The sequence below is a fragment of the Amblyomma mixtum genome, chromosome 4, assembly GCF_055824585.1.
Source record: "Amblyomma mixtum isolate Tamu chromosome 4, ASM5582458v1, whole genome shotgun sequence".
Classification (NCBI taxonomy): domain Eukaryota; kingdom Metazoa; phylum Arthropoda; class Arachnida; order Ixodida; family Ixodidae; genus Amblyomma; species Amblyomma mixtum.
Genome location: NC_143015.1, coordinates 124,243,258 through 124,270,122, shown reverse-complemented (window position 1 = coordinate 124,270,122; position 26,865 = coordinate 124,243,258). Strand labels below are relative to the sequence as shown.

Genomic DNA, 26,865 nt, shown 5'->3' with positions numbered 1-26,865 from the left:
ACAATGTGCTGGTCTCCACATAGGAACATATGGAGCCCAGCAAAACAAGACCCTAGCCTCGAAAGAAAATCGCTTATAAACATATGGTACACTCTGCACAGACGTAAATACACCACTCTGCGTCCAAGAGGTACACATTCTCAGAAATCTTCGCTGACTGCAGCGGCTCTTTGAGCATACAAGCATATACTTTGAGCGTACAACATAAAACTACCTGCACCACTGTGCACTCACAGGCACTTCTCAATCGGTGGTCCAGGAAAGGCATTACGCGGTGAGTGGACGTCTTGATTGATGCCGTCAGCCGTACTGGTCCAAGGGGTTTGTTCCTCTTGATGACGTCACGCTGGTGACGTCACGCCTTGATGATGACGTCAGCATGATGACGTCACGCCTTGGCTCGGCCCGCCTGAGGTCGCCAGCAGCGATGGTGATGTCCTGGTGTGAACGCCCCTCCGAGGCGCCCTAGGCATCCTCCTTTTGAGTCTTAATTGTCTGTGCACATAGAAGAAAAGACGAAACATTTGGGGGCGATCAATTGAACTGATGCCAAGGAAATGGAATAGCGTTTTTCTTTCACTCACCAATCTATTTCAGCTGTGATTCTATTTCGATTCCGATTCGGGGGCGATCAATTGAAATGATGCCAAGGAAATGGAATAGCGTTTTTCTTTCACTCACCAATCTATTTCAGCTGTGATTCTATTTCGATTCCGATTCGGGGGCGATCAATTGAAATGATGCCAAGGAAATGGAATAGCGTTTTTCTTTCACTCACCAATCTATTTCAGCTGTGATTCTACTTCGATTCCGATTCGGAGGCGATCAATTGAAATGATGCCAAGGAAATGGAATAGCGTTTTTCTTTCACTCAACAATCTATTTACGTTGTTATTTCATTTCAATTCCGATCCTATTCCAGTTCCGTTCTATTCCATTTCTGATTATATCCTTATTCTATTAGTATTCGCAAGCGCTTCTTTAGTTTATTTTAGCTGAGTCGTCTTTATTCCTGCTGAGTCATTCTTTGTCCGGACTAGTCATGTAAGATTGCATTACGTGAGGACCCCTGCCACATCCTACAAGAGGCGTGGCTCTTGTCTTATGCTTAGGTAAGGCCAGAGCACATAAGTTGCCATCATATTGACCGAGCCATTGACGTCATCAGTCGCAAATTCTGTGACGCAACTACAGGCATTGCTATAGCAGATGCAAGACGCGATGCATGTATACCCAGACCGGCCGCACTTCGGGCTGACTGCTGGGCAGTGTAGTATGGCAGTCATAAAAACACAATGGATTATAGAATAAACACTGGTAGATAGCAGCCGAAATTAAGGACAGGCAGGAAACGTACAGAATGTCCTACCAAGCGTACAGAAAAGCCAGTAGTTTCTTAACAAAGTCTCATACCAAGGATAGAAGCGTGTTCAAAGGCGGTAAAGTTTATGTCCAATCCTGTCGCACTAGTATGTATTATTATTCGTTTATACCAAGAACCACCACTGAATGGAAACGCCTTCCTTACTCCACAATCTCCGCTCTTGACAGCGCTATAGCTCTAAGGTCACCATCCGAAATGCCTTCATTCATCGTTCCGTACTGCAAAACAACTAATAACTCACATTCCTTTCTATAGTGCATGCCTTAGGCTTTGAAAGTATTCAATTAAATAAATAAACAACGAGCGTCGGGTGAAACTACGAGGTTTGGAAGCTAACTGTATACGACAGAGCCTGGGTTGGGAAATCTTCTGCTAGCTTCTGTCCCTCAGTGAAGTTATAATCATGGCTGGTATGCCGATCATGGTTACAGCATTCCCACTGAACAGTAGACGCGCGGCATATGGCCAAGCCCTGTCTACCCAGATGCGCCTGTCCTCACCATGCGCTTCATCACGCAGAGTATGTTGACCCAGGCAAAGGAGCAGATGCCGACGGTGACGACGCGCAGGTGCGGAGGAACCAGGAAGAAGTTGAAGCACTGCGCTGGGATCCAGAAGCAGCAGCTCAGCTGCGTATAGAGGGAAGAAATAAACAAAAAAAAATCAGCCGTTAACGCACCGCAGTCAGTTCCGCGGTTCGCGGCACTGAACCAGAGGCGAGAAGGACTTTGTACATATTTCAATGTCCGGAGAAAATTAGGACGCCAGCTCTGGTGGACTCTGCTCCAAAACGGCACAATTGCCTAGGCTATGCGAATAGAGCCTATAGGCCAAAATATAACCAACGAAAAGGAATGTCCAAGCGAACAACGCCGAAGCTTGTCGAGTAGGTATTTTTGCAGAATAGATCTTTTGTGCCGCTCGTCTGTCTGGTAAGGTGATGACGTACATAGGGGCACGTCGTCTGCTCATGCTATTCCATGGTGCTCTCGTGTTGAGGTACGCATAGCCAGGACGGCATCCTTATTGCTATAAAATCTCATTCGTTCGCTGGTACAGTCGCCCTCGAAGATTTACGGGACGAATGCCCCATTACAAACTTATTGCGCTGCTTCGCGACCGAGTCGTCTCGTATTGATACCATTGAATGGGACATGCAGGCCCCCCTCATAACTGCAGGAAAACCAGGCGATTGGCTTGCGTTACGGGGACGGAATAAACGCTTTCCGCACACCCATGTCCCGTAAACTTTTGCTGCCGACTGTACGCTCGCGCAATGAAGCGGAGTCGCTTTCCGCTAGCAAGTTACCCGAGTTACGGCGACCTGAAACACGGTTCGGTGCTGGCACAATGCGGCTCTATATGCATGTGCATTGGCCTTCATAATGTCCGCCCAGAAGCAGCGGGAGCCGTATTACACTTGAGCGTGCCCTTGCTTCTCCTTCCTGCAGTCTGAATGCGCCCTCGGCATGTGCGTCACATATTCGTGATGCGTCGGTGCGTTTTGCTTTCCATGTAACTGCCGCGAACCGGCTCAATACAGCAGACCTTGTGATTTGCACAAAAAGTCGTGCAACTCTCTGGGATTGAGAAGACCCACCAGACATTTCCGAGTCCTAGGAGGAACATTCGCTAATATTCAGTACAGCATTTATAATCTTTGGGAATTATGAAAAGCAACTTAATTTTTACAATTTTCTTTTCAATTTTTTTCAAGACACGGGACGGGAAATGTTAGTGAATGAACCCGGTAGCCATATATGTAGACTGGAGATTTCGACGAGGTAGAGTCGACACGATCATGGCGCCATACGCGACGTACCTTGTACGTTGGCACGAACTTGGCCTTGAGTTCCGCGAAGATGTCCTCCTTTCCCTCCATCGCACTCATGGCTGAAAAGAACAAAGAACAGCATTAGAAATAAATCGACAACCCCGCCATAGCACGAAAGTTTGAGGGGACACTTATAAGGTCCGCCTTAAGGGTACGACGTGATGCCTTTAGTGGGTTAATGCCCATATATGCGAAATCGGTTATTCTCTACTTCACATTCCTAGATCGCAGGGAGTCCTCGCACCATTGCCGGAGCAGTGGTGCAGGGGTTAAGCGATGAGCCACTACCCCCCATCAGGCGGCTCTTTCAAACGCAGCCACCGGTGGAGCGTGTCAGACCCTAGTTGCTCTTCCCGAGCGATCTCTCGTAACAAATATTAATTTAACTGCCACCTGCCACCGTGGGCAGGGTGTAGTACGTCCTGTGGTTCATTAACGTGCACTGACATCGCACAGTACATGGGCCTCTAGAATTTCTCCTCCATCGAAATTCAGCCGCCGCGGCCGGAATTGAACCCGCGTCTTTCGGGTCAGCAGCCGAGCACCATAACCACTGAGCCACCGCGGCGGCTCGCAGTGTTGCAATTGGTTGCAGTGTGAAACGTGAGCGGTACTGATAGATACCACGCGTGGAGAAAGGAATGCTTAGGAGAGACCCTCGACATCTATGACGAAAAGTTTGCCGAAGCCGCGTGCTTTCGCAAGGACTACTCGGGGTCCTTGGCTGATGGGGCAGCCAGTAGCCCCATCCGGCGCAGCGGCGTCGTCTGCTTCTCTGTCTACTGCGCATGCGCAAACGCGCTGAGACTGCGGCCAACTAGCGAGGGGCAGCCCTCACGTCCGGCTTCAAAAACTGTTACGTAACCAGCTTCTCCTGGATTATTTCCTTCCCCCACGATAGCTAGATATCAATCAACGAGTCATAGAGGGTGGTGGCCCCGTGTTCAAGCCCCGAACCTGAGGGAATTTTTTCTTCAACTGCTTGCGTCTGTACGTCTCCGCTTTGGAGGGTGATCCTCATCATCATCAGCCGCCTATAGCTACGCACGCTGGAGGACAAAGGCCTCTCCCATATAATTTTTACCCTCTTCAGTGCCAGCTGCGGACACCTTATCCGCGCCAAACTTGCTGATCTCACCGGCCTACCTGATTTTCTGCAACTCCCATCAAGACTTGCCTTCTCTTCGAATCTATTCCGTTGCCCTATACGACCATTGCTTATATATTGTCTTCGCATTACATACCCTACCCATTCTTCTATATTGTCATATTCTATTCTCATATGCTCGTGACGCCATAGCCCGAGCTGATGCTGCCCGCGTTGTTGCTCGCAACCGACTCACGGCCTCTCAGCACTCCCAGAAACGTCGCTATGATTTCCGTCATCGCAACACCGAGTATTCTTGCGGCTCTCTCGTGCTGCTTTGGACCCCAGCTCGCCGCGTTGGCCTCTCGGAAAAACTTTTGCCCCGTTATTCAGGACCCTACCGTATTTTACGACAAGTGACTCCAGTGACATACGAAATTGCGCCCTTGCATCCCGCACGCCATTCCTCTACACCTCGCCCCGAGACGGCCCATGTTGCGCGCCTCAAGCCGTACTAAACGGACCCTGGTTTGGACGCTAGTACGCACCGGGACGGTGCTTTTCAGCCGGCGGGGTAGTGTTACATTAGGCGGTGCATGCACTGATATGCGCATAAGGAAGGAAGAAGAAGAAGCTCGTGAGTTTTCGGAGAAGACGACGGTCGAGCAGTGTCGGTGGTGGGTATGTGCCATTCAGCCTGAGGACATCATCATCATCATCATCGTCGGCTGGTGCCTGCTGTTGTTTGAAAGCCCTGTCTTCCGTGTCCGCTCTCTGTAATCCCAAGCGGAAATACCCCGTAACAATATTTCGTCTAGGATGTCATCAATAATTTTCCAAAAGCATTCAGAACACACACAGCGCCGTGTGCGTGTCCCCTCCCGTTCTTTGGCCTGATTCTTAAGCGCTGTTACAAAATTACGAAAGAATACCAACTCGTCCAATCAGCCGTTCTTCGATGTCATTAACTCGCGTTTGTTCTCTGATCCACTGTGCTATACACGTCTCTGAACGATACACTTACTTTAATTTCCATAATTCGCTGCGCTGTCCTGAGTTTATAAGCTGAACCCTTTTCGTTAACCTCCACATTTCTGACCCATAGGTGAGTACCGGTAAGATACAGCTGTTGTGTACGTTTCTCTTGAGGGGTATTGGTAAACTGCCATTCATGATCTGACATAACCTGCCAAATGCGCTCCACCCCGTTCTTATTCTTCTAGTTATATCTCACTATCGCACAAGGGCCGGGTCGGCGGTCAGTATACTTATAAGTAGATGTATTCCCTAACCCGTTTAAATTGTTCGCTTCCTATCGTAGATTATTGTTCCCTTCCGAGAATGTTGAACATTACTTTAGATTTCTTCATATTAATTTTTAGACCCACCGTTCTGCTCTGCCTCTCCGGGTCCTCGAGCATGCTTTGCAATTCATCCCCTGCGTTACTTAGCAACGCAAATTAAATGTATTCAGCAAATTGGGTGTGACTATTAACTTTAATCCCCAACTCTCACATTTCAGTTTTCTGAATACATCCTGCAAACTCGCGGTGAGCAGTACTGGGGAGATTGTGTCTCCCTGCCTGATACCCTTATTAGGGCATGCGGATTATAACGAACAGTAGCCCGATCGATAGATTCATTAACTGTTGAATACTAGTGAATGATCGTGAGTGTGCGTGCATGTGTGCGTTCGTTCCTATACGGTTTGATTTGGTTTGGTTTGGTTTATTGGGGTTTAACGTCCCGAAGCAACTCAGGCTATGAGAGACGCCGTAGTGGAGGGCTCCGGAAATTTCGACCACCTGGGGTTCTTTAACGTGCACTGTCATCGCACAGTACACGGGCCTCTAGAATTTCGCCTTCATCGAAATGAGGCCACCGCGGCCGGGATCGAACCCGCGCCTTTCGGGCCAGCAGCCGAGTGCCGTATCCGCTGAGCCACCGCTGCGGGGCGTTACACCCCTTGAGCTAAGCTCTGTGTTCCCGTACATGCAGCTTGCTCCTTCTATAGAGCTCGCGAGCACCGAGCCGCATTTGAGCACAGTGCGCAGCGCCGTACAGTGAACGCCCAAGAATACCGGTGCAGTGACATCGCACAGCAGTTGACTCTGTACATCAGGCTCGCGCCCTTTCTTGCGAATGCTTATAAGTGCTCCGGAAAAAAAAAATTGTCAAAATGACGGCCATTCTAGACCGTCTTGCAAGAGGCATCGCCTACATAAAGACTAGTTTATTTTTTTTTCTTTCCAGCAACGCGAAAGTGGTTCTAAGAGACGAAGTTAAGACCGAAAAGTTTCAATCATCGCCGACTACGTGAAGCGGAGCCTGCGCATGTAAAAGCCGGCGGCGTGTATTCGATGACAAGAAAAATAATCATAATAATAAGCGATGACAAGAAAAATAGTCTGACGTCATTAAGCGGCCATATGTCGCTCACAGCGAGCCGAGCACCGTCACTTCAGACATTCCTGTACATTTCGTTCGTCTATACATACTTTCCATTGGCAGACCTTCATGTGGCGCCAGTTTCCACGACATTCGTGTCAAAATTGTGACGCAACCGTTTATCGTACAGCGTTCTGGGTGACGTCATACGATTTCTAGTTGCATATAGCTTACATGAGGTAGTCAAGTGGAGGCTAGCTTGCGACAAGGATTCGAACCGACGACATATACACATCCAATTGTATGCGTTAAGAGACTTTTGTATCAAAATTGTGATGCAACCTTTCGTCGTACACCGTTTCCGGGTGGTGTCTTAGGGGAAGAGGGGAAGCGTCGACCTCCACTTCAAGCGTCTTTATTGGAAGAGAAAACGAGCAAGGTATAACGTTAGGCCGGCTGGTACTGCATTTTTCCAATCGTCAAACAGCGCACAAAAAAAAAAAAAAACACCAGGGCACTAAGAAAGAACGAGCGCTCTTGTCCCTGTCGCTCTTTCTTGGTGTTTTTTGTGCGCTGTTTGACGATCGGAAGAAAAAAAAAGGAAAACAAGCCGTCTTTACACTGCTGTTAATTCCCCATTCGCCTGACGGCGGTGGTTTACGACGTAAAACCTGACGTCTGACGAAGGCGCAGCAGCAGCAGCACACACAAGTGTAGGCACAATGACATTCTTCATCACCGCGAGAAGTTCAGAAGCGACATGGTGTGTGAAGGGTTGCAAGATCGATGACATCAGTCTGCAGCTATGCATTTCTCTCGTGGCGACACCACCAGCGTTCCCGTTTCTTACGCGTTCAGTGCATTCAATTTCGAGCTAAATTCCCAGGTGGTTGATTCAGTTGGATGTCCATTGTCGCTGCGAGGAATCAAGAAGCGCAGCGAATACGAAACTCCATATGACAAATGCTCCAATTTTAAAAAAAAAGATACAATCAAACGAGTGGCAACGTTCCAAGTGACATTTAGAGACCGTTCAGCGCTTTCAACGTTTACTGCGTCCGCGAGCTATCACATTTGAAAGCATGTCTCTGACATGGCTGCGTCGTCGGGTTACACAACATCAACTTCAGCTACCGTGAAGAATTAATGATCACATATGTGACCTCGCGGATATTCCGAGTGTCAGCAAGCGAAAAAAAACGAAATCATTCTTATTGCTTGGATATATAAAACCTACAGAGAAGGTTTGCTTCATTTGAATCAGTGAGAAAACGCGGATTTGTGTAGAAGACGACGATAAGCGGGCAATGCCGTGGGACGGAGCGCTCGTGCTAGGCGGACAGACAACGCGACAACGGACGATTTCGCTCAGAGTTGGTATACCATCGGAATAGTGCTTATGCACTAAAAACGTTGTTCGCTCTTTCGGTTAATAACCAAACTGTTGTAAACAGGCTCAAATGGAAGTCTGCTGTAGGTTGCAAAAGTGCAACAGGTCACAAGCCTCTAGCAAGGGTTAGCACATTACGCAGGATAGTGCTGTAGCAGTACCCAACTGCAAGGAGTTAACCTCAACCCAAACCAGATTCCTCCTTCCATAAATTTAAAATCGATTAACTATAAGTATCCGAATACTATGCTAAGTGTACGAATCAATCCGTCAGTCAGTCGATAGTGCTGATTAGAGCACGTCGCCGTGCGGCCACATGCCCCGCTTCAGCACCGCTTATGGGCTTCTGAGCCGCCTCACAAAATTGGTTTAGTGCGCGAAAAAAAAAATTAGAGCAAACATCCAATTCACACACGCGTGTGCTTTTATCTGCATTATTACTGACTGCCCGTACACTGTGGAGAAGCGAACATCTTGTAATCGAACCGCGGTCACGAACACCCATTTGGAACAATTTGGAAGCGTCCGGAGATCACGAACTCTGTGCACCTAGGGTGCGTTTTTTCTTTCTAGGGTATACGTCTTTTAACATGCACCTATGTCTGCATCCAATGCTTTGTCTCTATCCACTTCCTCTCACCAGTGTAGAACGCCACCAGAAGCGTGGAAGACGCGAAGACCTGGTCGATGACCGCTTTCCTCACTGCGACGGCGATCAGCTTGCCGGGAAGCACGCGGTCCAGGTACCGGTACCAGTAGAAGAGCGCCGGCGCGTAGATGCCGGTGCCCACCACGGCATACCGGCCCACCAGTGGCCAATCGTAGCTGCGCACCGAAGGGTCCAACTTCTGCAGGATCGTTTGTTGGACCACCTCGGCCCCCACGTACATGGAGCCGAATGACACGACGTTGGCCAACAATGGTCGACTCTTGAACAGAGTTCGCGCCCTGCCCACGATGTTCTGCATCCTGATGCTTCGGAGCAGTCCTTTGACTGGAGGTGTGACAGCGAAGATGCAGCTATCGTGGCGTGGAAAATGCAATCGCTTATGCAACGCGAAGGAAGAATCCGGGCCTTGCCGTCCGTGTAAGGTGTAATGGCGTCCGTGGCTCCCGGTCTCGAGCCGATTGTACCAGTGACTGAACACCAAGTGTTCACAGAAGAATGATTGCTGTTGCCGCACCTACCGTCAAAGCAAGAGCAGTCAACAATGCAATGAGTTTCAGCAGCATAAGTTCATAGCATCGGATTCATACTTGATAATCTCTATGAGATTCGATGGTGTCTCTGAGTGCTGCCAGTCAGGTCACCCAACAGGTTATCGAACTGCAGGCGTGTTCGACGAACTACGATTTCTGGTTCTTCCTTCGTTCGATGACGAGCAAAATAGGGAAGGTAGCAGTTTCGGAAACGAGGATCCCCGGTCGAGAAACACGAGATGGCAGCCAGTGCAAGATTCGACAACGCTTCTAGACAGGGTGTACCACGTCAGAAGGTTGCAGCGGCTGTTTCAGCAAAGCGGTAACTCAGTTGAGCGGTACTTCAGGTTAGAAGGGTTGGTTGGAGGACGCAAATCAAGGCGAAGAATTCAGTGGCATATCTTCACGAACAGCGCCTCCAGTGTGGTCCCTCGGCGCCCGCACAAGCTGGAAGCAGTGGCGTAGACACACGAGTGCAGAAAGTACATAAAATCCTGGATGCAGGAACTCCAGGAGCCGGGGCTGATAACACGTGAGAACAGAAAACAGCTGTTTCGAAACCGAGCACCTTGGTTCACCTTTCCGCGGCCACAGTACACAGATATACCAACGAAGGCAAAACAATCCGCACGGTGTATATACCACAAGGTCGTAACACGCGGAGCACTTCGAAGTCACCCTGAAGAGTTTCAATATAACACGACGTGGAGCTCCGGCTGTGTGAACTCACTTTCAACTTTCAAGACGAATTGAGAATAACTAGAAGAGCACAGATTTTCACACCCGTTCCATGCAGAGCTTGAGCAGCACACGTGTGTTAGGCGCAGCGGTGAGGCGGAGGACAAAGTAAAAAAACAAAAATGTCATTAACAAGAAATCCGGCGAAAGCAATGGAACAACTATCCAAATGCAGCCCCCTGCTGCTCCTCCTCGCCAAGCTTTGCTGCAGCACACGCACTCACGACCGTGTAGAGTCACTGCAACACACGCTCGAACAACGCGCTGAAAACAGATGGCCGAGCTCCTTGTCCTCGCCGCACGCAGCAGGTTAATTAATCGTCGCCGCAGTTTCGTAAACGGGAGAGCAGCATACGAAGCTGTAGAGTTGGTCGAGCCAGCAAGTAGCGACCGATGCGGGGGTAACCGGATTGTTGTATAACGGGACGCAAGCGCTGTAGAGTTGGTCGAGCCAGCAAGTAGCGACCGATGCGGGGGTAACCGGATTGTTGTATAACGGGACGCAAGCAACTGGTTCGCGCTAGTCCCGATACAGTCTGCGCAGGTACGAAGCAAGCTTTAGGAGAGACACGCGCACGCAGGCTTTTGTGACACGACGACGGTCGGAGTCCGTATACGCCGTGTGCGTGCAGCTGCCTCGCGTCGTCGCAGCCAGCGGCGTCCAGTCTCCTCCACGGCTAATCATTGATACGACCTCCAGACGGCCAGTAGTGTAACGGCCCTTGAGGCACGTGAGAGGGCGAGGGAAAGGAAACGAGAGGGACGAGATTGTGCGGAGAGGAGTACGAGTAGGAGGGCAGTCTACTCGCCAGAAGACTGCGAAGGGCTCCCTCCTCCTCCGAATGATCCCTCGCGCTCAATTCGCTGGCTTACGTATTATCCTCTCCCTCTCCTGCTCCATTTCTTCACGCTCTCTCGCAACTGCAGAGCGAGCAGTAGTGCCGTTGGTGGCGTCACCGCGTAGTGGAAGTTAGCCGAAACGAGATTGACGCTTATGTTAAATGCCCCTCGGAATAGGCGGCCAGCTTCACGCATGCAGCAGTATCTATCCTACGTGTCCGGTGGCAAGATTTGGAGGGGAAGGCGGGTTGCGATAGTGAGTGATCTTTACCGCGTTTCTTTAAAAGACGCTCTCTCTCTCTGAGTTTGAAGCCCATATCGCTTAGGATAGCGACGCTATACGATATCCTTGCAAGAGAAATAAAAACCGACATTTTCTTCTTGGTTCTTCATCCCCTCTCGCTACCGTAGCTTATGCGAGCGCCCGAAGTGACAAGGCAGTGGCTTGCCAGAGGGCTGAAAAGCCCGGCGTATTACATCTGCAGTGTCCCTAGTGGAACAGCGAAAACAAACTATGCGATAGAGGAAAATAGGCAGAAAAATAGCTTGCGAGCATCAGGTAATGCAGACAGCTAGATAGGCCGGTTGCTTGCTTCAAACACGGCGAAGCATACTACCAGCCTTACAAGGCAAAGGCAGGAAACGAGAGACGGCCCCCATGTGAGATCGGATGAGAGATGATGTCCAGAGTTCGTGGTATCTACTTATGCCTCTCTTCCACCTTTGTCCTTCAGCGCTGGGAGTATGCCTCGACTTGCTCCCAGCAGCGGAAAGCAGTACAGCCTTCGCGTGGAAATTAGCAGCAAAGTTGGAAGACAGTTCGATACAGCCCGCAATTCGGAGTAGCCGTATTGAGGGAAAGCAAGCTGTGGAGAGCAGAATTCTTCCCTAGGCGAAGTGAAAGCGTCTTTTAAGCTGCCGTTTCATTCCACCCGAAGCATTCACTTTCTCCGCTACAATGAGAATACCTAAAGGGGTAAAACGGTGAGTTAAGGGAGTTGGTACGTACTTGAAGAAAAAAGCGCAGCAACAGGGACAAGAGAGAAGATGAGACAGGTGCTGACTAGCAACTAAAGGTTTACTGCAAAGGAACACAAAAATATGCTCTCTTAACAACCAGGAGCACGCATGATCTACACCAACAACACTGATAACATGCCAACTTCCCCCTCAGAACTTCCCTGTGTTGAAAGGGGCCCCTTCCTCGAACCTAGGCTTGCACTACAAAGAACATCGTCGTAACACCTCAACTCCTGCTGCAGAACCATGTACAGCCTTTGTCAGAAGTTTAGAGCCCAGGGGGTTTGCTTCTGGACCACACTGCTTTGCTCGTAATGCGTCCTCAGCGTGCCAAATCTCCTGAAGGTAAGAAGATTTTTGGTCCTGCTCCCCCCGATGCATAGGACTTCCATGAGTCCTACAGGAGCGCCACAATAGTGCTCAGAAGCAAACCCCCTGGGCTCTAAACTTTTGACAAAGACTGTACTCCACTTTTTAACGATGCTAGGGTCTTGTACAACCACAAATGTAGACTAACTAGAGAAATCAGCGAAGCATTTCATATTCACAAATACCGTGCAAAATTCGTAAGCACCCCATCCGTCCTCATTCATGACTGAACTATTGTATCTTGACCGCCATGACTGAAGTTGGCATCTTATCAGTGTTTTTGGTGTAGATCATGCGTGCTCCTGGCTGTTAAGAGAGCATATTTTATGCGTTCCCTTTCAATAAACCTTCAGTTGCTATAGTCAGCGCCTGTCCCGTCTTCTCTCTTGACCCTGTTGCTGTGCTGTTTTCTTCGAGAACCTAAAGGAGCTGAGGCAACCCATTGAGCATGGGCTGGTTTCCCGGTTTGTACCAGATCGCCTGGTGCTCAGCACACCTGGAATCATGTCCAACATGACTGGACAAATATTTTGAATATTGGAAAATTGTAAGGTATACTGCTGTAGAAATATTGAAGGCAATGGTCCATTCTTCCGATGTGTAGCAAGATGTTTCTTTTAAAACTTGTCCATCGCTCGCATCGAGCAGCTAAGACTGCCACATAAAACCAATGGGATACTCTTTTGCGAAAGCAAAAACGTTAATAGCAAAGGTTTACAAGCCTGCCGACGGGAGATCTGTGCATACATATTGACTGTTATAGTGAATCCTTGCAAAGCACGAAAAAACTGCATTCACAAACTCTTTCCCGTTGAAAAATTATTTTGTCCACAACTGTCGGGTATAAAAATTCCCTGGGAAAAAATGCGTCTTCGACTGCAGACCAACAATCACGTAGTAGTAGTAGTAGTAGTAGTAGTGGCTTTTATTTGCATGTAATATGAAAGGGAAAAGAATTTTTGCTACCCCGGCATCTGCTATCGCGGCTGGAAGCACCTACTGGGGCAGCGGAAATAAAAGATAGCAGGCAGTGTGTAGAAGTGAAAAGAAAGAGGTTAAGGGATAGTAGAAAGGACAGGGGAAGGGGTACACTGACAATAAATCTATTTGCATATATATATGATAAATATAAATATATACAGGTCGCACGCGCGTGAAGGTCTGGCCGTAGCACCGTTCGGTCAACCTTGTTTTGCGCCTCTAAAATCCAATGGCAATAATCAGGAACTGAGGCAGCTCTGATGTACACGACCGACGCTGCGCTATTCTCAACGGAATGCATCGTTATCCCTCCGATGATGGAACTGCAGTGTGACCTTTACACGCAGGTCTCGCAGCGAAAGTGGATCTGGCGCCAGAGTCAACATGCGCCCATCTAATTGGCGTGCGCAATTAAGTGCGGGCGCTGGTGCAAACAGTAAAGCGTCAAGGGCGCGAAAATGCAAGCTGTGTTCGGTGTGTTGTGAAAAGTGGTACACAGAGTCGAGCACATGTGGGCTGGACCCCGCACGTATGCGCCCTGCAGTACGCCGCGAGGTGCCCATGCCGTACCCAGCAGTTGCGATGTAAAATTTCCAGAAATTCTGAATGCCGGATCAGTAACAGGAAAAAAGAAATTATATTTTTCGGAAACGTAGGAAAAGAGTTCGGAACAAGATCATGCAGACATTGCCAGGTACGGAGTGGCGCCAAAGTAATGCGGAGAGCACTTCGACGCGCCGCCGCGGTGGCTCAGTGGTTGTGGTGCTCAGCTGCTGACCCGAAAGACGCGGGTTCGATCCCGGCCGCGGCGGCTGAATTTCTTTGGAGGCGAAATTCTAGAGGCCCGTGTACTGTGCGATGTCAGTGCACGTTAAAGAACCCCAGGCGGTCGAAATTTCCGGAGCCCTCCACTACGGCGTCTCTCATAGCCTTAGTCGCTTTGGGACGTTAAACCCCATAAACCAACCAACCAGCACTTCGACGCTTGAAATTTTATTCCTCTTCACGTAGAGAAAATACGAATGTTGCTTGAGTTTAACGCAAGACCTCCAGCAGCATATATGGAGCATCTCCTAATCATCGCTAACTTAGGCGTGAGAGCAGATTTATCACGGCGAAGCGTGCTCCCTGTTATTAAGGGCGGGACTGAACGCGTTAAAGGCCCAGTTGCACAGAAAATCCGCCGTCGGCGTTGTGAGCGAAAAATCACGGCCATGGCTCCGGCAGGTGGTCCCCAGAGAACAACTTAGGAGGCAGGTGGTCTGCCCAGGTCACGTGACCTTGCAGCGTCATCACAATCTGCTTACCGCATAGTGAGCAAACTTACCACCGCGGCAGGTTGCAGTTAAATTAATGTTTGGTCGCTCGGCATAAGCAACCTGGGCCGCGCGGAGCCCACCGCTGGGAGCACCTTCCATCGCCGGACAGTGGCGCATCGCTTAACCGCTGCACCACTGCGCCAGGATGAGTATGGGGATCCCCAGGGATCCATGAGTGTGAAGTAGAGAATGACCTTCAGCATATATACGGGAATTAATCCATTAGGCTATAAGTAGCTGAAAGGAGAAAGCAACAGAATCTCACTTGAAATCCAAGCTTGAAATCTCGCTTGCGCAAAAGTACTACTAGCATAGGAATTCGCCACCAGAGAGGTCGATTGCTGTAGTTTGGCTGGCGGAGTTCCGCGCGCCATACTCTAAACAAGATTACGCCTATGTCTACTTAGGGCAGGTGGCAGGTAGTGACCGCAGATCCGGATCATGAGAGGGAAATAACTAGAAGAATAAGAATGGGGTGGAGCGCATATGGCAGATTATCTCAGATCATGAATGGGAGTGTACCAATAAGTCTCAAGATAACAGTATACAACTGCTGTATCTTACCGGTACTCACCTATGGGGCAGAACATGGAGGCTAACAAAGAGGGTTCAGCTTAAGTTAAGGACAACGCAGCGAGCTATGGAAAGGAAAATGTTAGATGTAACGTTAAGAGATCGGAAGAGAGCGGAGTGGGTGAGGGAACAAACGCGGGTTAATGACATCTTAGTTGAAATCAAGAGGAAGAAATGGGCTTGGGCAGGGCATGTAATGCGAAGGCAATATAACCGCTGGTCCTTAAGGGTAACGGAGTGGATTCCAAGCGAAAGCAAACGTAGCTGGGGACGGCAGAAAGTTAGGTGGGCGGATGAGATTAAGAAGTTTGTGGGGATACAGTGGCGGCAACTGGCAAAGGACAGGGTTCATTGGAGAGACATGGGAGAGGCCGTTGCCCTGCAGTGGGTGTAGTCAGGCTGATGATGATGACGCCTATATAAGAGTAAAAAGGGAGTGCGCTAGAGGACAGCTTATTCCCTTTTTTTACTCCTTTGTTCTTAGAGTGCGTGTGCATGATGCACCGCACGCAAACAGGACGTATTGGGCGCCACTGGTGGCGCGTGGCAAAAGTGCTTGGGGAAACTTCTTCACGAGAAACTTTTTTGCTAACTATTGACGATTCATTCCAGGTCAAGAAATCTGACTTCGCAGCTGATTTTCTAAAGGATAACCAAGACAAGCGGTTGCGTCTTTTTTCCGTTGAGGTAAAAGATTTATATCACTCCATTCCTCATGACAAACTTGTGACTTGCATTAGTGACGCGATTGACATTCATGGAGCTGTAGCTTTTCAGAGTGCTCCAGGCCTCTCCGTGAATAACTTTTTAAACTTGCTGCGAACGTAACTTGAATCCACCTACGCAGAATGGGATGACCGCATTTTCATCCAAAAAGAAGGCATCTGCATAAGAGCGTGCATCGCAACGTTGCTCAGTGACCTGTGTCTAGCGATGCATGATAGAAAACTTAAAAGATTGTTTCCAGGGCTCTAACATCACAAAGGTTTTTCGTTTTGTTGATGATTACTTGGTTTTCATTGAATGTGACCGTGCAGTTTATGGCATAGAAGTGAATTCGATATGTTCTGTTTTCTCTGATGCCCTTCAGCCACTTGTTATTACTCATGAAGTACCTGTTAATGATTGCATCAAGTTCCTTGATCTGACTCTTTATTTCACTGCTGAGCATGTGTACTGGTCCTTCGAGCCGAAGGGAGGAAAGCCGTTACTGTTCCAGCCACTCCAAACTTTCAAAACGAGCATTGCTGCGTCCTGTTTTAACAATGCCCTCAAGAAATCGTGTTTGCATATGGTTGGTTGGTTGGTTTATGGGGTTTAACGTCCCGAAGCGACTAAGGCTATGAGAGACGCCGTAGTGGAGGGCTCCGGAAATTTCGACCACCTGGGGTTCTTTAACGTGCACCGACATCGCACAGTACACGGGCCTCGAATTTCTCCTCCAAAGAAATTCAGCCGCCGCGGCCGGGATCGAACCCGTGTCTTTCGGGCCAGCAGCCGAGCACCATAGCCACTGAGCCACCGCGGCGGCGCATATGATTGGTCACATTTTTTCAATCCAGGCTGACAGGCTCACTGCTGCTGGTTATCCCGTCAATCTTCTCGCCTCTGTAGCTGGGGGGATGTTAAAAAAGTTGAAATGTGGCACTTCCTTGCCCAGTAAAACAAATGTGGCGGTCATTCCGCACCCTCATGCCGTGTCTCACAGTTTGAAAAGGATTGGGGAAAAGGCGGGAGTGGACGTTGCATTTTAGGCTCCGCTGCGATTGAGTAGCTTGTGCGCACGTGTAAATGCACCGGAAAGGCACGTAAAAACTGTCCCCGTCTGCATGAAAATGCACCGAAACAAGTTTGTACCCTGCAAAGGCAACATTGTCTACTCTCTCCCTCTGTCCTGTGGCAACTACTATGTTGGTCAAACTAGTCGTTGTCTTAACGACAGGTTGAGGGAACACTGCAATAATGTAAAAAATGCTGCTCGCAACACCGGGATTCATTGCCGTGATTGTGCTTGTCATCTGCAGGTCGAGAAATGTGAAGTTATAGCACACACAAAGATACGGTCACAAGAGAGACCATTGGGGCTTCAGAGATTGCGAAGCTATAGGTCTGGCATGCGTTAGCACTACATCCATTGCCATATCAAAAGAAGAACACGAGTTTCTTGTATCATCGTAGATTTTATTGTCTTCTTTTCCCGTGTTTTATCAGATGCGGCAACTCGTACTAAAACAGAGGCGCTCTGAATAAAACTAATTTGCGATGTCAGTGCACGTTAAAGAACCCCAGGTGGTGGAAATTTCCGGAGCCCTTCACTACGGCGTCCCTCACAGCCTGAGTCGCTTTGGGACGTTCAGCCCCCATAAACCAACCAACCAAAACTATCAGTTGTTAGGCAGCGCTGTGTCTCGTCCATTCTTCCCTCGTGTTTGTGCAGTGCGCTGCTTTTTCCTAGAATGTCGTACGAACTCGCCCACCAGTCTGCGCTGTTATGCAAATTATGTTGAGACTCAACATTATATTTGATCCCTGAATGACCAGGTATCCACTGGCCAGTTAACCAAATGGCTGGGCGTAGTAGCAAGAGGGCGTCGCCGAGATTATCTCAGAGGTCGAGGGGGATGGTGCGATTTTGTACAGCTACGCATTTGATGACAATTTATGCCTTATCAGCAAGATAAGTAAGATGATGCTCGACGTAGCTGTCTGGACTGGAAGCAGTTTTGATTGACATTGTTAATGGCTATTTGTCGCGTCAGAAATTACTGACGAAGTCACATGCATTTTCGAATTAAAAATTTGTCCTGAGTTCTTACATGCAAGCAATGTTTCTCCTGCCTCCTGCATGATGAGCCAGCAAATAAGAATTGACGGTTTTGTACGCATCAAGCTTGCATAAACATTGAACTTTGTTGGAGTGTGTCTACACCCGTAAATAAGGAAATAAAATAACGATGAAACAGACGCTTCGCAGCCAACTGGCAGCTCGGCCGAAGCGTTCACATGGCCATTGCGGACAAGACGGGATAGACTCCAGCAAAGAGCGAGCTATCGTTGTCTAGTTCGCTATAGCGTTTGTCGTAGACAAATTGCCCACATCTGCTGCTCGATCGCGCTTCTGAGAAGAATGATGTCTTTTTATGGCTGAAGTCATTGCGTGTGAATGACGTCAACGCTTTGCCGCACCGTGCTTTGCAAATACTAATAGAGGAACTTCATCAAGAAACAAAGAGCACAGATTCGCACATGCTTCTCTTGCCTCGGTATGCGCATGCCAGTCGTCGTATCATCAGGGTTCCCGAACAGGCTCCACAGGGGTCGAATATTAAGGCGAAAGCCTTTAATGCCTCATACTGTCGTTAGCAGACGCGTCGGCAGCCGTGTCGACAGATTTGTCCGCTTTTCGGAGTCACTGCTTAGAAAGAAACTGCGCCGAGGGTGGGAATCGAACCAGGGCCTTTGGCATTTGAAGAGCAGACGCTACCACTCCGCCACGAAGGCTCAAGGTTCCAGCATGAATAAAGGCGCATCTAGTGAATGCATGGGTTTCATAAATAAAATAAAAGGAATAAAGTCAAGAAAAGGAAAAATGAAAATAAAAGTAAGAAAATAAACAAAAATAAAAACAAAACAAAAATAAGAAATGAAAATAAAAAAACTAAAAATAAGAAAAAGGGTCAAAAATAAAAATTAAAAATATGAAAAATAAAAGAAGTTAAAAAACAAACAGTGCGCCAGGAAACGCTTTCGCCTTGGAGCACTTTAGAGAGCCAAAGTGCCCCCTGAATTTTTTTAGTTCGCTCAGTTCTCTCACCCTCGGTGAGTAGGATGGAGGGATGAACCGTAGCGTCGCTTTTCGAGCATGAGTACAGTAAGAAGACAAACAGTAATGCCCTCCAGAAGTTACTCTAAAGGTGCACCGTAATGGCCCTCCTTTGCAAAGTCAGTTCCAAAAGGACCTTCCGCGTTAAGGGCATGATGCGATAGCGTTAATGGGTTAATGGGGAATTGGTTTGCTTTGGTTTGGTTTATTGGGGTGTATCGTCCCAAAAGCGACTCAGGCTATGAGGGACGCCGTAGTGAATGGATCCGGAAATTTGGTCATCCTCTACTTTACATTCATAGATCCCTGTGAGTCCTCACACCCCTCCTGGCGCAGTGGTGCAGCGCTTAAGCGATGCGCCACTGTCCTGTGATGGCAGGTGCTACCACCGGTGGGGCTAGTGCGCCCAGGTTGCTCTTACCGAGCAACCTCTTGCGACCAGTCATTAATTTAACTCCCACCTGCCGCAGTGGGCAGTTTGTTCACAAGCCGCTGGGCAGGTTGTGATGACGTCATAAGGTAGCGCGTGACGTAGATGACTCACCTCCCCCTAGGTTGCTCCGCTGGGAATATTTAGTGGACTTTTCGCTCACGGCGAAAGACGCTCGCTTTTCAGCGACACGAGGCCTTTGAAACCTATCGCAATGAAAATTTGATTTGATTTGGTTTGATTTATTTGTTTCCTTTCTGATATGGAAAGAGGAGCAAGAGCAAAAGGCGAAATGCCTGACGATGGCTCTTGCCCCGCATACAGTTTGGCACAAACAGTCATTTAACATAGATTTATGCGAAAAGTCCCACACCAAGATCTTCGGGGGAAATAAGAAAATGTCGCAGCACTAAGGGGAAAAAAAGGTAAATAAATAATGCAACGAAAAAAAACGCGCATGTAGCAAACAATCGACCGTACATGCCAACACAGAATAAGAAGCAAATGTACACAATTCTGAACATGGTTGTTGCAAGTTTAGCAGCATGATAGCAACATCATAATAGCAACACACAGCAGCAAGATTCAAAACGATAATGCACTCCCAGAAAATACAAACTATATGAACAGAAACATGGCAGATTAAGTGAATTCCAAGTTATTTTCGAGCAGCAGAGCTTTAAGCGTGTTCTTAGAGACATTAGCACTGAGATCTGTTAATTCTTGTATTCTGTTCAGAAGGTTAGCTGTTTGATATTCAATAAGTTGTCGTCCATAATTCGTCCTGTGAGTATACCAGATGTTTCAGGGAAGCCCGTCACTAATTCTTACAAATAGGCGTTTTGAGGTAAGCAAAATGGCTTCTGCGGCCCAGAAATGACGTGCTGGCGGGCATTAAAAAAATCGTGTATCTCTGCCTCATGATTCACCTCTCCTGTCTTCAACCATTTGAGAGCCTACATATCTGAGTGTATGGTTGGAAATGATTATTATTTATTAGCAGTGCATACTGTGCTTCTTTGCCTATGTGCCTGTGTTTGGGGCATAGTGTATTTGCTTCGTAACTTTGTTTATTTTTGTTATTATATTTTCTTGTCGTGATTTGTAACTTCACCGTTGTTGCTGAAGGCATAGTACTTACTAACAAATGTATGTACCCTCTCCTGCTTGGACCGATTCGGTCTGCAGTATTCTGTAAATAAATAAATAAATAAATTAGTAAGCTGGCTAACGAATTTCTGTCTCTTTAACAATTACAGCTAAGGATTACAGTCTGACTGAAATTCGAGATTTGTAGCATGAGCCGTTATTATTAGCCATGTATAGTTTCGGAATTTACGAAACGCGATCACCGTAAACGCTTTTGCGTTTTAGCCTCCATAGAAACGCGGCCGCCGCGACCGGGTTCGAACTCGACCAAACGGGGACTTCCGTCGGCCTCTCGACTACATACACAGTGGTAACCGTCCTGCGAGTTTTATTGCGAAAGCAATACTGCTTGCACTTTTCTGCCATCGATGGAGGTTCATCCTTCGCTCCGGCGGAGCTGCGGCGCGCTACCACGTGACCGCGTGACGTCACTACAAGAGGAGAGCTGGGGGCCCAACTCGACTCATCGATGGAGGCTCATCCTTCGCTCCGGCGCAGGTGCGGCGCGCTACCACGTGACGTCACGACAAGAGGAAAGCTGGGGGCCCAACTCGTCTCATCGATGGAGGCTCATCCTTCGCTCCGGCGCAGGTGCGGCGCGCTATCACGTGATCGCGTGACGTCACGACAAGAGGAGAGCTGGGGGCCCAACTCGACTCATCGATGGAGGCTCATCCTTCGCTCCGGCGCAGCTGCCGAGTGAGGGCGCTCGCTAGACTGGGATAAAACGGGGCTGCGGCTGTGCTCCTCGCAGTGCTGTGCTATGCCGGAGGATGTGTACAAGGCGAGGCTGGAACGGTGTGCCGCGGCCAAGCGACGGCGCCGTGCCGAAGAAACAGACGAAGAAAGGGAACAACGGTTGGCGAAGCAACGTGCGTATGCTGCAGAATGGCGAGCACGCCGGCTTGCTGCGGGTGCATCTACAAGTTCAGAGTCAAGTTTAAACGAGGGTAGTTTCATGGACGCTCTTAATGCCGAAGAAGTATCTATGAGTAGTGCGGAGCGATATAATCACAAGAGAAGAAAACGCCGTGCGGAAGAAACGCCGGAACAGAAAGAAGAGCGGCTTGCTAAAAGAAGAGTGCAGTATACAGCCAACAAGAAAGAGCAGAGCATTGTGGTGATTCGAGACGGTGACATCGTGGCTCCAAGAGGTAAGAGTTGGCGAGTTCGAGTCTGCTACGCGTGAATTCGAGAAACGAAACTACCAGCAGAACCAAGCGCAGCCAGGTGTTATTGCTTTCGCAATCAACCAGGCTTAACCAAGCTAAGCCTTCAGCCAATTTTTTTTTCTTTTCTTTTCCACCGCAGACCTCAGAGTATGAAACACACAAACTGAGCTGCCGGAGGAAAACCGGAGCTTGCAAAAGCAGAGCATATTTGAATCGGCGTTCGCTGTATCCGCAGTACAACCTTCGATGGCGCGCAGTGCGAAGCTTCTGGCACCGGTACTCAGTCGTCGCTGCAGGTGCTGTTGACGGGGCGAAAATTCTCCCTCCCTGGCTGTTCGCCAAACAAGAACAGCTTAATTCGCAGTCAAGCAGCAAAGCAGGTGCGCCCTGGTCGTGTGCGTCCTTGTTACGGGGATAAAACCGACAACTCGCCCTGAATATTTCCATCACGTAGACGGAATTCGAAAATGTTGCTGCACGGTGGAGTTGAATGCAGAATAAGTGAAAGAAGAAATGACCGCGCATATAAAACAAAAAATCCGCAATAACATGATATACTCTTTACACAAGTCTGACTTAGTGCTGAGGTGTTCTTTGTTGCTATATTATACTATGCTATTTCGTTTTTGTCCAGTGTCGTGCTTCGCAATGAAGCTGACAGCGCTGGGTCAGCTGTGAATACCGGCTCATCCGTGCACACGGCTTACGCTTTACCTTTCGTCAGCAGAAAGGAAGCAGGGTGGATTAGAGTGCAAGGGATATAGTTAAATATGGCGGTGGTGGTCGTGGTTTATGGGGTTTATTTTGGTTTACTGGTTTGGTTTACTGGGGGTTTAACGTCCCAAAGCGACTCAGGCTATGAGGGACGCCGTAGTGGAGGGCTCCGGAAATTTCGACCAACTGGGGTTCTTCAACGTGCACTGACATCGCACAGTACACTGGCCACTAGAATTTCATCTCCATCGAAATTCGACCGCCGCGGCCGGGATCGAACCCACGTCTTTCTGGTCAACAACTGAGCACCATACACTGAGCCACCGCGGCATATTAATCGGAATTAAAAAGAAGAAATGGACGTGGGCAGGTCATGGAATGCGCAGAGCTGACAACCGCAGTGATATATCAAAGTGCAACACGTGCAACACGTGGAACAGAAGGCAATCGTATTTCTGGGCAACCGAGGGTGGTTTGGAGCGCAGAAATTGTTCGATTTTCTTTTTTTTTTGGCATAACACGTACGGCAGCGGCTTAACTCAAAACAGGAATATTTGAGATGCCTTTGTGCTGCTCAACTGTGGTGATGGTCGTGATGACGATGTCGATTGGCAGTTGTTAGTGTTAAGATTTATCCCGCACACTCGTGTTATTCTGAACGAATGAAAGGTGATACCGACAGCGCGCGACCTTCGGTGCATTCCCCGCCGTGGCGACCGTTTGCCCCAATTCCCCTAGCCACATTTTTATAAAGTGCACAATCTCATTCCCATCGTCGCCGCGCTCAGTAATATGACCGCGAGCTCGTTTTGGCCACGGCTAAAGGGGCGTGCATTTTTTATTCCGAAAGAAATATATAAGGGGAGCTTTTTGCCGCGGCCAAGACGGGCTCGTGGCCTAAACTCTTTTTTTTTTAATCTACGCGACAGACATACCCAGCAATTCTCGGCAAAAACATTTTTTTTAACAGGAAAGAGTCTATGAATGCATTTTTTTTTATATATACTGCAAGATTTCATATAACAGCCAATATATCTGCAGATCTCTGTTCGGGAGCTGCCGTGGTGGCTCAGTGGTTACGGCACTTGGCTGCTGACCCGAAAGACACGGGTTCGATCCCGGCCGCGGCGGCCGAATTTCGATGGAGGCGAAATTCTAGAGGCCCGGAGCCCTTCACTAAGGCGTCCCTCATAGCCTGAGTTGCTTTGGGACGTTAAACCCCCATAAACATAAATCTCTCTTCGGGAGGCTTTAAATTTGTTTTTGCTATTCACGTTTTTGCTACTGTCAAAGACGTTCCCCATTGGTATTCTACGCAAAAACTTTAAAAGAAGTATTTTGCTACGCGTCGGAAGAATGTACCATTGCCTTCAGTATTAACATAACGGTACGTTACAGTGTTCTAATATTAAAAAGTTTTGTCCAAGAATGCTGGAAATGAAAGTAAAAGGAAATTTTGCCGCGATAGCTATTAGTAGTGGTTTTAAAATAGAGCCACCTTATCGATCAGGGGGATTGGGAAGTAGCTGGGCGCCGCAGTGCATGGACAGAGCAATATAACCCGAGGGGCACCGCCGCGGTGGCTCAGTGGTTACAGCGTTCGGCTGCTGGCCTGAAAGGCGCGGGTTCGATCCCTGCCACGGCGGCTGAATTTCGATGAAGGCAAAATTCTAGAGGTCCGTGTACTGTGGAGATGTCAGTGCACGTTAAAGAACCCAAGGTGGTCGAAATTTCCGGAGCCCTCCACTACGGCGTCCCTCATAGCCTCAGTCGCTTCGGGACGTTAAGCCCCAATAAACCAAACCTAACGAACCCCAGGCGGTCGAAATTTCCGGAGCCCTTCACTACGGCGTCCATCATAGCCTGAGTTGCTTCGGGACGTTAAACCCCAATAAACCAAACCTAACGAACCCCAGGTAGTCGAAATTTCCGGACTACGGCGTCCCTCATAGCCTGAGTTGCTTCGGGACGTTAAGCCCCAATAAACCAAACCTAACGAACCCCAGGTGGTCGAAATTTCCGGAGCCCTCCACTACGGCGTCCCTCATAGCCCCAGTCGCTTCGGGACGTTAAGCCCCAATAAACCAAACCTAACGAACCCCAGGCGGTCGAAATTTCCGGAGCCCTCCACTACGGCGTCCCTCATAGCCTCAGTCGCTTCGGGACGTTAAGCCCCAATAAACCAAACCTAACGAACCCCAGGTGGTCGAAATTTCCGGAGCCCTCCACTACGGCGTCCCTCATAGCCTCAGTCGCTTCGGGACGTTAAGCCCCAATAAACCAAACCTAACGAACCCCAGGTGGTCGAAATTTCCGGAGCCCTCCACTACGGCGTCCCTCATAGCCTGAGTTGCTTCGGGACGTTAAACCCCAATAAACCAACCAAACCAATAACCCGAGGGGCGTTATTATTCTGCGCATGCGCTAATGGCGCTCCGCAATTTACCTATCCCCCCTGATCGATAGGGATAGGGGATTCTAAATCTCGCCAGTGCCCCAGCTATCGTCGTCCGCACAGAGCTGGTTAAGAGCGAGGGGAGGAGGGAAGGCGTGCCGAGGAGAGAGGACACAAGTGAAAAGAAGCGCTTAAACAGATACACTACGGCACTGTAACGGAATGGAACCACGCTCCCCGAAGACGGAGCTTCTGTCTGCTAGAAAAGACGCACGAAACAATGCGCGGGCGTCGTCATCACCGGCCCATTTCGCAAGTATCAGCTGCCATTCACTACAAAATGGCGGGAACCGCTCCTTACTTCAACTCGAGTGGCAAAAAAAAAAAAAACAACACACTTCAGTTCACTTTTCTCAGCCCTAAATGAGTTTTTAGCTGCCGGAACAATGTTAACATACCCAGAAGGAATAAAGTTTTATTCAAATAATAATTGAGTAGAGTATAGTCTCCAGCGTCCTTTAAAAGAAACGCAGAAGAGGGCGTGGTGAGTGGCAAGAGTGAGGGAAGCAGCTGCAACGTTGGAAGGACGTGAAATCTAGACGACAAAAAATACATATATGGGCCGACGATCAGACAATCTGATGCGACGATCCTGCGTAAGCACTGGTCATTTTGCTTTACTGCCTTTACCATTAAAGCGCAATTTCCAGTTAAGTGATGAATTTGCTTGTCGTGTTTTTTTTTCAACTTTGCCGTGTCCAAATGCGTCAACTTCCAAGTTCAAATGCATTTTAGCCGTCGCGGTGGCTCTGGTTATGGTGCTCGGCTGCTGACCCGAAAGACGCGGGTTCGATACCGGCCGTGGCGGTCGAATTTCGATGGAGGCGAAATTCTAGAGGCCCGTGTACTGTGCGATATGTGAACGCACGATAAAGAACCCCAGGTGGTCGAAATTTCCGGAGCCCTTCACGACGGCGTCCCTCACAGCCTGAGTCGCTTTGGGACGTTACACCCCATAAATCAAATCAACCTAATAGTCTGAGTGGATTTTGGACGTTAAGCCTCCATAAACCAGACTTTTTCTTTCCATTGTTTCTAAGCGAAGCGAGGCTGTCATGTGTGGGCTAAAAAAGGGTTAGCCTTTGCACATGTCGTCTACCGGGGCGTTGTTTTGTTGATCTATGGGTTTTCATGCTATCGAATGGCTGATTTGGTTCCATGCTGTGTGGCCATCAGTCACGTGAAGTGATTTCTGATTTCTGTGAATTATGAGCACTGGCCAGTAAGGAGCAGTGGCCTTACTGGACATGACCCATTTAGCAACACCGCTTCCCTCCAGTGCAACAAATTACCTTGGGCCTCTGCCGAAAAAAAATTACTGGCTACGTGCCTGCCTGGCAGGCGGTCACGTACTCCGCGGGAGTGACGCAATCCAAGCCTTTCCGCCTATCACACTTGGCTCGCGGAGCTCCGGCGCTATCGCTATCTCCTCTCGAAGGTGGCGGCGGAGGTGGGGGCAGCCCCCAACACAGGTGGGGTCGCGTTGGCGTCAGTATGCGCTGGCCGGTTGGCCAGCCGACTAGCGATCCCTCCCTCAGATGGGGTGGGAAAGCCGGCTATAACAGACCCTGCTGCTGCATAAGCTTCAGCAAGGCGATGCGGCCTGAAAACCGTGCGGTAATAAGGGCGTAATTACTCATTGGCATCCACCCGAGCGCAGCCATACGGCTACAAAGGGAAGCTATACAGCTTTCTCAGAAACCTCGTAGAATTCGTCCTGGTCCGGGGTTCGAGTCCGGAACCACCGCTTCACCGGAGCAGTCGCTCTACCAACTGAGCTAACCGGGACGGCAAGCTTATGGTAGGGCGAGAGCGAGACCGTGCGGTGCGTGGCACCGCTGAAGCTGAGGTAAGCCGGCTTCGTCAGCACCGCACACAGCGCATATACCACGCACAATCCAAAGCAAGGAAGTGTTGGAGACGAGGGAAATGTCACAAGCACTTCAGGAACTTTGGTTACAGTCGCTCAATGTGCGTTCCGCTGTGGTTACGCAACGAC

General features: G+C 49.0%; 1 protein-coding gene across 2 annotated transcripts in view; it reads right to left on the bottom strand.

The window, feature by feature from the left end:
• Positions 1-379: 379 nt before the first annotated feature.
• LOC149348153 (mpv17-like protein) overlaps positions 380-26,865 on the bottom strand; it is a 30,063-nt gene continuing 3,577 nt past the window's right edge. Inside the window, exons 1-4 of one of the 2 annotated variants that reach the window (XM_089587961.1) lie at positions 8,724-10,081; positions 3,207-3,277; positions 1,885-2,013; positions 380-495 (exon numbers count right to left, since the gene is read on the bottom strand). In XM_089587961.1, coding sequence (XP_089444087.1) covers positions 466-495; positions 1,885-2,013; positions 3,207-3,277; positions 8,724-9,051 — 558 coding nt within the window. In that variant the 5' untranslated portion in view covers positions 9,052-10,081 and the 3' untranslated portion in view covers positions 380-465. Of the gene's footprint in view, positions 496-1,884; positions 2,014-3,206; positions 3,278-8,723; positions 10,082-26,865 lie in introns of those variants that run through there. The other variant, XM_089587960.1, reaches the window with a different exon arrangement.